Below are 12,035 nucleotides of genomic sequence, written 5' to 3' on the forward strand. Positions count from 1 at the left end.
CAGAAAGAGAACAAACTCACAAGGAAATCAAATGAGATTGGTGGGTTGCTACTCCAGATGAAATTGAGAATATGTGGACAGGACATGATGATTGGTGGAAGGAAAGCAGCATTATGTTTCTCCAGTGGTAAAGAATGTTACGATTTTGGGAAACATGAGGAATTAACTAACAAAAGTGGTTGTATGGGAGCAGAGAGTGTGAACAGGTGCTAGGAATGAAGAGATGTGGCAGAAAACAGGCCAGTGACTTGTTTACCTGACCCCGTGATAAAACCTGATAAACAAATGTAGATTCCAAGTGTAAGAAATAACTAGGTGGAAGCTCTTGCTATAGAATACTTTCTTAACAGAATTTGCTGAGAAGGAAGAGTTTGTAATCTTACTTTATTAGTTATAAGTAATGGTTCAGTGGAGCCATGCCTGTGTGTGGAAACAAGATATGGTGACTGAGTAACATGTAGCATGTAAGGATTAATTAAGCAGGAAAAAACTACCTGGGAAAGTAGTAAGGATATCAAGCATAAGGAACAACCGAGTGGAACTACTTCCTCTTGAATAATTCATTAAAGGAATTTGCTGCAACTAAAGAGATTAGGTAATAATATTGGATAAATGTGTTATTCATTTTGTATTATTTTGTCAACTATTGAGTGTGTGTTCAGATATTTTGCCCACCTATATAAATAGTTGTGAATCCAGAGACAGGATTTCTTTGGAGGGATGTTATACCACACACTAGTCTGGGCCATGCAGCAAAACAAAGTCACAGGGAGACAGGTGCCATTACTGCAGTGAGCAAGCACTATGAAGTAAGAAAACACATTTAGAGTGCAGAAGCATTCATTCAAGAAGATGAAAACATGGAAAAGCTAGCCAGCACCTCTGAAGAGTGAAGATGGGCAATATCACAGCTTTGGCTAAGTTCCTTCAGAGCTGACTAAACAAGATGAGCAGAACAAATGCAGTCATAGCCATGCCATGAAGATGCCCAGCTACTACAACCTGTTGTGTCTACTGGAGTGAGTTTACTGCTGTTAGAGAAGTACTGGTCAGCAAACACTCAAATATCCGCCAAATCAGAACCTTAATCTCAGATTTATTCAGTTGTTTTCAGATGCTCACCAAAATTCTCTGTGCACTTTCTTATCAGGATATGTATCTGATGCTAGCTGTTGCCAATCCTGCTATATTTTCCAGCTGCACACTAGTTTATGTCCTATTCATCAGCCGTTTTATACCATGCCAACCAACTGGCAGCAACTGTGTGTTGCTACACTCAAAAAGATACTGTGTGTGGCACATTCAACTGAGCAGAAATGTTGCCAGATCATTACCTGCTCTCTGTTCAGCTTCTGAGTTACCACTAGGGAGGCTTTAGTTCAGTGATTATTTAAGTTATCTATATAATATAAGGACCATTATTTTATAAACATTATAAAAGTCTATCAAGTTACTAAAAACTCCAGTAAAGCTATACCTCTTTTCCATGTTCAGAACATTTTCATATTTACTTTACTGAACAGCTTTTTCAAGCTCCTCCAGCAGGTCAGTCTGCTTCTCTTCCTGTAGTCTCCTTTCCTTTATGTGCAGTGTGTGTCTGCCTTTCTCAATTCCTACTCTACTCACTCAAACACATCTCACAGTGAGGACAGAAGCGTAAAGTTACCACTAGTTGGCTAGAGTGACACCAAGCTAATGTGGCCAGGACCAACTGATCATAAGTAGGACAAATTTGTGCGAGTACGTGGCTTGGGATGGAACTTAGGGTTGATAATATGTGGGCGCACAACTTAAGTGTCAACTGTAAGTCTTAAGATCAGAGTGCAATTTCCTGCTGGTGGTTCTACGTTGTTTTTCTGGCACCTAACATGACTCACTTTTGGCAGTGGTTTGTAAATACCGAAAAATCAAGTTGCATCTTAACCCAGATAACCCTGACGTCCTTCTGGAAGGACGACGTAACTCACTGTTGAAATTATTTATTTTTGCGAATAATGCATTGTTGCAATGGACTGTGATGCATTGTTATATGAAGTAGGCAGAGTCAGTTGCGCGCTGCGACAGTCAGTTTGACGCTGTCGTTCATAGTGAGTGAGAAACTGTGTCTTGAAAGTAGGGCCGGTTATACCATGGACGAACTGACTGACCTTGTCATGGATGGGTATGTATATTTTCTTTCATATTGCGTCAATAATTCTGAAACTTGTCATATAATATATTAAAGAATTAACCTGTACTATTTATGAGCTCATATTACGATTGAAAGTTTTTGTCAGTGGTAATTCCATAACATTTTCAATCGTCCTTCCAGAAGGACGTCAGGGTAATATGTAGTCATTTTGTATTCACAGAAAACGATGTACTTATGGAACTTTTGGACATGTTAGAATCAAAAGATGAGGAAATACCTAATAATGGTGTGAATGTAACATTGCACCCTTCTCTAAATTCAACTGATGACGTAACAGATGAAGATTCGGGTGCTGAAGAAAATCCAAGTGTAGATAAATTACCAGCAAGTCAACTCAATGCTACTGCGCTACATGACCTAAAATAGAGGGGTGTGGAAGCAACAGGAACAACAAGAGGAAACAGAGTTAAGAATTGTACCTATCATTTGTAGATAAAATGATAAAATAAAATAGAGTATCATATGAAATGTGTTCTGACTCAGCATCCGGGATTTCCACTGTACGTTGCAATAACAACAACGTTGTTACTGTAGCCACCAACTTTGACAGAGTGCAACCACTATGGTCTGCAGTAAGATTTTCCAGGGACAAAAGAAAAGGATTAGCGTGCTTCAACCTCACTTATTACACTCCTACAACACTCATATGGGAAGCATTGATCGAACTGACCGAACTGACCAAAATGAATCCCTATATAGGTGCTCTGTAAGAGGGAGAAAGTGGTATTTCCAGATCATTGCACATTTTATAGACATTGCAGAGCAAAATGCCTGGGATCTTTACACGCACAACGAATAACCGATAGATCATCTGACATTTTGTCGCCGAATTCTTGAAAGTGACAAAAGAGTCATTACCAGCAGAGGACGTTCTAGTAAGAGGGCAAAACTAGATTCTACATTTGATGGAAGAGAACATTATGTTGCTGAATCACCAACGGATGAGATAACAATAAAGAAGAAGCAGCTGAAATGTGCACAAAACGTGACGAACCACTTCATGTTTGTTGCTTTTTGTCTTAACATACTAGTGCATAAAATGTGTGTATAGGTTATTTTCTTTGTTTTTTTGTATTTATTAGCTGTTTTAGCCCATAATTCAAATTTATTTATGTTTATTTGAAAGTATAAAAACAAAAACAAGTTAATTGTGCAATGTCATATACTTTAAAAACATGTTCTCTCTTTGTCCTGACGTCCTTCTGGAAGAACGCCCATTTTTGGAAATACTAAATAAAAATAAATACTCAAAATTGTTTTTATTTTCTTCCTTACTAACTTTTGAATGAATGTAGATAAGATATAAATCAATTTTGAAAAACAAATAATTCAGGACTATCTGGGTTAAACAGCAAATCCCTCAATAAAGGGATAGATAAGATAGGAGAAAGCAGAGAAGGGTGTATCACAATTGAAAGGTCCATTCTTAGTGAATTGTTGCTCTTCACAAATCTCAATGCATATATATTCTGTAACAGAAAGATGATGGTAACATAATGTTAAGAATCAACACAGGAAGTTTATGTATGCTTTAAGCCCCAACAAAGCTGGAACTTAGGTAAACTTAACAAAAAATTAAGGAAAGTAACAAATTCAATTTATGATACATCATCACAAATTCCAACAAATATTCGATGTGCAGATTTTAGTTCAACTCATACTCAGTCAGCTCTATTTACTAGTTACATAGCAACTGATTACCAAAATTAGGTATTAACTGGAAAAAAAAACCACTTCAGCACTACTTCTACTGTGGAATAATATTGTAATTCTCATTCAGCTAATATTGAATGGCATAAACAGTCGTCACCTCTGTTTTTGTGGAGTAATCTGGAAGACTTTACATTAATGAGGATGTTTATAATGTCAGATAATTATTATGGACCTTTTTATTTATAAATAATGCTTGAATGTTAATGAGATGGAGGATTTTCCTGCAAACTGGAATAACAAGCTCTAATACCATAAGACAATTCACTGAGGAGATTAATTGATACAAAGGATACACAATTAAAGAATACTTTCTCTCCTGTTTCACAAATACACTAGCCCAACAAGGTGAGTACAAATATCTCTGTGCAGTTTCGAAAATAGGAGAGGTAATGGGAGATTGAAGCTTTGTGCTAAGACACAAGACATTCCAGGAGAGCACAACTGGTAAAAAGATTGCCCATGAAGTGCAAGGGACCAAGTTTACACCACACTTTGGAAAACAGTATCAATCTATCAGTGATTTAATATATTTTTATTTACCAATGAGAGCTGCATATACTGGATATTCTGTGGACTATATAATTACAATAATGAAAGTAGTACAATAGTCGTTACAAATCACATATTTCTTCTTGTATAAGAAACGTGAATGAACACTTGACTGTACCAATAGTTTAATATCACAGGTTAGAACAATACTTAAAATACAACAGTTTTTAAGAAAATATTTATTAAATGAATTGTCAAGATGTGAGTTATTTCATGTCCTTATATTAACTGGCAATACCTACAAAAAACTAAAACCAAAAGAGCTACACAGTGTCTTAATTGGCAAAAAATGATATGTATAATAGCACTATAATTAACAAATGCCTTAAACAGTCTCACCATGACTTTTGGCTGTGTACCAATAGTGAGATTTTCTCCAAGGCGCACAATTTCCAACACCTCTTGGTCTTCCTGGCTAGCATCCTGATCAAATTTAAATCCATTCCTCTGACTTGGACTGGTTCGACCACTCAGTGGGCTCCTTGCCCTGACAGAGGCTTGGCTTTCTCTTTGTACAGTCTCAGTTGCCGCCTGCACGGTAAAAACAAAAAAACAAAAAAAATGAAAGCATAAAAACCCATATTGCAAAAAATAAATAAATATTCATACACCCATTCATTTCTTTAAAAGATAAATCTAGAAGACTGATTATTTGGGTAACACAATTCCTTCTGAAGCAAAGGGAGGAAAAGGTACACTTCTCCCCCCCCCCCCCCCCCCCCGACAACCCCCCCCCCCCCCTCCCTCCAGACTCTTTAATCAATAATTATGTGTTGATATATGTATTCCATTTAAACATAAGTATTTGTTAACATTGTAGATCTTGCACCATATGTACAAATACAGAAAACAAAATAATTTCTACAACCAAATAAAATGTTTTTATCCAAGTATGCTGCATGTTAAGCACTGTTTCTACTGGACCCGTAAACATGCTATTGCACTGCACATGATATACTATATTCAGCAAATTTAAAGCAGCAAGGGTAGGAAAATATCCAAAGGAACTTACAGAGCCTCACACCTCAGGAAAGAAATGACGACAAAAAGTTAATATGAACAATGCATACAATTCAAATAGACGGAGGCATATGCTGATAAAGTTTCAGAGAATATAAGAAAGTGAAATCACAAAAATACTTCTAGGCATGCTGAGACAAGCTGTTCAGACTAAAAAATGATTAGCAGAGCTAGATGATGAGCTCTAAATATATGGTGGTGCACATGCAAATCACATCATGCGGGACTACATTTCGTAAATCATGCTGCAAATGAAACAGGACAAAGTCTTTTGAAATGAATATTATATTTTCCTTCTCTACAAACAATAGCTTCAAACTCACTAACCTGCATCCTCTCCTGGTGGATTCTGCTAATTAATTTCTGAGAGAATATGGTATTTCGGTGTTCATAAGATGATGAAATGATATCACGATTTTCTGATACACTGTCAGAGGGAAAGCGGAATGGGGAAGTTTCTTTCCTCATCGGAGATGAAGGCTGCGACTGTGATGGGGTTGTGTTATTGGATGCCAGGCTCTGCCACCGGGCAGATCCATGGGGATTTAGAGCCCGAACTACATTAGAGTTGGCTGGAGGGGTTCGACCAACCAAATGTCTCACATCCTGCACATAAACAACAATACATGAAGTTTCTATAAGACAAGGTTTAAATGGAACAAAATTTTTTTCTCCTTTGCTAATTCTAAAGCACAACAAAAATAACTTGTAAAAATGAAACTGCAAAAATAAATGTTTGTAAAATATATCTTGTAAAGAGAAATAATATCTCTTAATAGCTGATCCATGCTATGAAGTCAACTAGTCACATAAGGGGTACAGTTTTCCAGCTTACTCTTCATGCACAAAGTTTTTGGCTCTATCAATGAATTACATGGAATCAGCATCAAAACATGTTGTTCCACTGTTCTTAACGATGTTATAGTTCTCACTGACATATGATGATATACCGTCTTTATCTGAAGAAAAAGCTGCTCTTTGATATTACATAAAACCAAAATAGAGGCTGCCAAGTAAAATGGATAATGTGGGTGAGATGTGATGATGCAACATAAAGCCCACTCAGAAGAATTTGGTCGTTACTGAACACTGTGTATTTAATGAAACAGCAGACAATGATCACTCTATGAAGAATGAAGTTAGCTTTCCTGCTGATACTGATTTCACCTCAAAACCTATAGATTCAGATGAGGTAAAGCACAAAATCTACATGATGATTATCATGTTAGTAAATGGGCCCCCTTTTAATATACATGTGTAGATTCTCAAACCCAGTATTATAATGGATGCCTTTGTTTTTTTATGTCCTGTTCCTCTTGACGCGCGCGCACACACACACACACACACACACACACACACACACACACACCTAAAAATTCCAAAGCAGATGACTTCATTGTTGCTATCACAAAATTATTCCACATGAAATTATTGCTAGAGCACATGCGGCTCACTATGTGTATTGACCTTGCCTTAACACAGCTGGCCACACACTGCAGCCCCGGAGCCGAGACAGCTACTTTTAACATGGTGACTTATGATGTCATTGTTAAAGTTTCAACCAAGTTGCATGCCATGACAGCATGACTTAGTTCAATTTACATTCTACATAATTTTAAATTAAGTTGAAAGACAATTTCCTGTATGGTTCAGCACATCATAATACAACACACACCAAATAAACAAAAAAAAAAAAACTGTCAAAATAAAAAATGTATCATTATGCCACTTACAGCTATCAAAAGACAGCATTTCATTTGGGAAGTGTGAACCAGGAATCAGGTCTTGTCAATGGCATACATTTCAGAAGTAACCAATGTACTCTTATTGATGTTTCAGTGAAGTCATATAAAAAAATTCATCAATTACAGGTAAGTAGCAGCTGAAATAGAGATACTTTCAGCTACTAGTTTGACAGTTACCTCAATTATATCAAAATGTCAAACTATCAAAAAACAAGTGGAGTAGTGCTTTCCTGTCACACTTGAGTTTAGTTCACAGAAGCTACACCAAACAAAACCTGTTACATCAATGTAAAAATAAAAATAAAAAAAAATAAAAGAGAGAGAGAGAGAGTGAGTGAGTGAGTCCTGCCTTTCATTAAATGTTAGCAATCTTAAGTGTATTTTTAAGAAGCAAATCGAAATCAAAGACCTGAATCACATAATGAGAACTGACAGAGCAAAATGATGGTATGAAAAAGTTAGACAATTTTAAACCGTATTACATGTAACCACAAGTGCGCTTGTTAAATTACATATTAACAAGATTTAATACTTGATAATTTAGGTAAAAAAGAAACACAAAGCTCTCAGTTGGGAGTGATCAATCTGAGGCCAATCGAGTACTTGCAGTCAATCTTTGACCATTAAGAGAGTAGTGAATCCAACATAATTAAATCTCAGGCATCAAACAATTGTCATTTGAGTTATATTGGTACAAATTATTAAGTGGAGGAAAATATGATGTTGAAAGGATTATAAACTTAACAATGGGCTAAGAAAGCTACATCAACCACCACTCATTCACCAGCAAGAGAACAAAAGTAACAGTTAACAAAGGGAATGCCACGATACCGCCATCCCAGGAGCGATAACTCAACAAAACTGTAGCTCTTCATTGTAACCAACATCACTGCTAACACATGAAAAATTTGTCTCTATGCTAAGATCATGCCTTCAATAACAGCTTGACTGCCATGTGGCTAGAACAAAGGTTCCCAATTCGTGTTTGTAAGTAGGCGCACACAGGCCAAAACTAGTATTTCTTGTGTTTTCATGGTGGAGCTTCCATCTAAACCTGAATAGTTCATAAAAGAATAAGCCGATGAAGGTAAGAACACACTACTTTAGAATTATGGCAGTGGGCAAACTTTTCAGTAACATTCCAACCAATAATCCAAAACCCACTGTCACGATATGTGATCAAGTATCATATGTTGAAAGGAATAACAAAAAGATTCTGAAAGCTTTATATTTAGGGATGGTTATTTAGTCATGACACACAAATGAATGTTTTCATAGAATATCGACTTCCACAAACTTTCTCCTCTCTTTGCACCATTTTCTTCTGGAATGATTATCATCTTCGACCCATATCACATAAGTCAACAAAAATAATCTGACTGGGTCAACGCCTGAAACAGGTAATACTGTTTGTCTTCCAGGTTTAACAGTCACAGATACAGATACCCAAGCATTGCTACAGCCCAATAATAAGGAAAGTACACCATTGAAATTTCCAATTGGAGCAGTTACAGTCCCTTAGATTGGTCATATTTTACAACAGTCTTTGCATCAGAATGTTGGTCACAAATAACTTTTTTTTAAATACTACAGTGGAGAAATGGATCTGTGGTGCAGCATGCTGGTGGATTAATCAGTTCAAGATTTCTCAGCTTACAATACAATATGGCTTAATTTCTCTTAATATTTTTCCTTTTCTAGTACATACTGTGATTTTGTTTTCCTCCATTTTAATTGTGTTTTAGGAGTTGTGGCATGTTGGAACCAAACTCCTCCAATTTGATTCACTACTAAAGATGATGTATGTGCTGTCAATTTCCTGTAATACTGATGAGAGAGAAATACATAATGTGACAAGGGTAGGGTCAGAGAGGAGGGACTGTGATGGAATACAAGAAGTGAAATAAGGAAACATGGAGGAAGAAAAGATCATTGTCTGCTTATTCAATGTTATGAATAAAGGTAAAGATAAGTTGTACACTGAGTACTGCCCAGTACCTTAAAATCAACACTCCATTTCCTCCTTACCTTAACAGGTGTTGTTTCTGGGGTTGCCTCTACCGCAGCCTCAGGTGGTGATGTCCCTTCATGGGGAGGCGCAGAAGCATTAACATGGCCCTGCAGAATTCATACAAAATTATTAAACATGTGTGACACGTGAAAGATTAGTACTTGTGCTCTTTAAAACATCGTGGTTAGAAAGATAGTGCAGAAATAGCAACTTCAATACAACACAGAAAATTGATATGAGAATGTGAACGAGAAAATGTGAGTACACATCATAACAGACTTGGTTTGCCCTTTGAATTTTAACTAGATACATTCTTTACAAAAATTTTCTTATTAATTTCTTTGCAATACAATTTAATATGTGGAGTGCTTTCATTTGGAAAAACTGTTAGAATCTAATAGCTATAATAATACTGAATTGTGTATACCATTCCCTTGACCATGTGAGATGGTTGGTAATGCATCGTAGAGATGAATGTGCAAATAAAAGGAAACAACAGAGTAGAACTCAATAACAGACAATAGTATCTCAAAAATCTCCAAGGAGGTCACTGAATTTTGTTAAGACAGATGAACTACCAGCAGTGCCTTATGGTTTCAGTTTGCTAGACACTGAAAGGTTTGGCATATAATCCATAGCACTGGTGTACTGGTGATTTCAGGCCACTTTCGGCATGTGTTGTACTAACTGTCTGTCTTACTCCAAAACTTAAGATTCAAAAGCACTCCAGTGTGGACTGTATCTGCTGTGCAAATCCCTTTTCACATTCTTCGTACCCTGGCAGGCTAATGACCCATAAATAGTAATGCCCAAAGACTAATGACACACTGGAGTTCTTGGGAATAGGTATTTTGGGCTGAGTGAAATAATATTGGTAGCAGTGGATCAAGAAAATTTAGGCAATGGTTTCAGACCATTAGACATAACCAGCAACTGCATCTGCACTTCTACTGAAATGTGGTGTCAATTCTGGCTTATTGATCTCCTTTAAATCATGATAGATTAGTTACCTTCTATTGTTATTGATGCTGAATAATTTCCTTCTTAAAATTACAAAAATTTTGACTTTAGCACTGACTGAGCTCATACTCTAAGTTTTACATATATCTCCATTTTACATATTTGTCACTGGTAACTGGCTCCTCCAAGGATTTTCATAAAACAATATTCTGAGGTCGTCCTTGGCACTTGGTACTGTGTTGGTGACTCCATGCAGCACCTGCTGTGATGAAGTATGCATACTGATGAACTCCATCTACCGTGCAATGCCCAAGAAGTATATCAAGCAAATAACAAAATACATGATATCATGTATTTTAACACGTACATGATATCATCTACATATAAACAACATCTTTTGGGATGACAGTGAAACCCCTAGTTTACATCTTCGTGCTGTCCAAACATAAAAAATACAAAATAGAAGGAAATGTAGATTCAAGGAAAACATTAAAACACCCAAAATATGACCAAAAATATATGCAACTGGCGTATATCATAAGCCTTTCCACTACATGGTATAAAATCTGTATAAGTGAATAAAATTAAATTTATAATACAATGCTTATACAATAATTTATGGTAACAAATTTCATCAGTTCTTAAAAAAGAATCACTAATGTTCAACAGCAAGTAAAAACCCATGAAAAAATTTAAGTTGGTGTCTGAGTACATGGCAATCTACCTATTTTCTGACATGCTATGACCACAAATTATACATGAAAACATGCATTTTTAGAGACCTTTCCTTTGTGCAACATCAGAAAAAAAGCATATAATATGTGTGTGTGTGGGGGGGGGGGGGAGATGTGTTCCTTCTGTAGTCAATGTAAACATCCAGTAGACAAGCACCAATTTCTGCAGCATAGGTTATGATAAATACGGGCCTCAGCACAGGTCTGTGTGACATCAGCAATGTAGTGTTTGTGACCGACAATAAATACTTATCAAATCCCTTTGGTCAAATCTGTGACAGTGTAGTAGGGAAGATTTCAGCACAGATAAAAGTTACAATGAGGACCATTGTTTACATGTCGCCTGCTTCAGTACATTTAAACTATAAAATGATAAAGTATGAGGGTGGTTTGAAAAGTTCTCGGAATCACCAAGAGAGGTCAGTGCTCGCGTGATGAATTGTTCACATGATATTCGTTGGACTGTTGCCTGTAAATATGTGCCATGTCAGTTCCCCTGGAAGAGAGCTGTGGAGGTGATGGTGCTCTGTTGTTCTCGAGTAGTGGTTTGTGGGAGGGGGGATATATTAAAAACAAAGATTCCAAGACTTACCAAGAGGGAAAGTGCCGGTAGACAGGCACAATAAAATAACACACAAACACACACACAAACACACAAACACACACACACACAAACACACACACACACACACACACACACACACACACACACACACACACCTATACATACACAGACATGAATGGTTGGTAATGAGAATCACCCTGTGGTTAAACATGCCTTGGTGCACGGCCAGAACATCTTGGCACAGTGTTACACCGTCCGGGTTATCTGGATACTTCCCACCAACACCAATCTATCCGAACTCCGGAGATGGGAACTTGCCTTTAAATATATCCTCTCTTCTCGTTATCCACCAGGCCCCAATCTCCGCTAATTTCAAGTTGCCGCCACTCATATCTCACCTGTCATTCAACATCATCTTTGCCTCCACACTTCTGCCTCGACTGACATCTCTGCCCAAACTCTTTGCCTTTAAATATGTCTGCTTGTGTCTGTTTATGTATGGATGGAGATGTGTGTGTGTGTGCGCGCGCGCACGTATACCTATCCT

General features: G+C 37.0%; 1 protein-coding gene across 7 annotated transcripts in view; it reads right to left on the reverse strand.

The window, feature by feature from the left end:
- LOC126266808 (hamartin) overlaps nucleotides 1-12,035 on the reverse strand; it is a 295,524-nt gene that overhangs the window by 141,872 nt on the left and 141,617 nt on the right. For 4 of the 7 annotated variants that reach the window (XM_049971361.1, XM_049971360.1, XM_049971359.1 and 1 more), the window contains exons 10-11: nucleotides 9,247-9,336; nucleotides 4,793-4,984 (exon numbers count right to left, since the gene is read on the reverse strand). In XM_049971361.1, the coding sequence (XP_049827318.1) occupies nucleotides 4,793-4,984; nucleotides 9,247-9,336 (282 nt within the window). Of the gene's footprint in view, nucleotides 1-4,792; nucleotides 4,985-5,800; nucleotides 6,080-9,246; nucleotides 9,337-12,035 lie in introns of all 7 variants that reach the window. The other 3 variants (XM_049971357.1, XM_049971356.1, XM_049971355.1) reach the window with 1 other exon arrangement.

This window comes from Schistocerca gregaria, chromosome 4 (genome assembly GCF_023897955.1).
Source record: "Schistocerca gregaria isolate iqSchGreg1 chromosome 4, iqSchGreg1.2, whole genome shotgun sequence".
NCBI classification, from domain to species: Eukaryota; Metazoa; Arthropoda; class Insecta; order Orthoptera; family Acrididae; genus Schistocerca; species Schistocerca gregaria.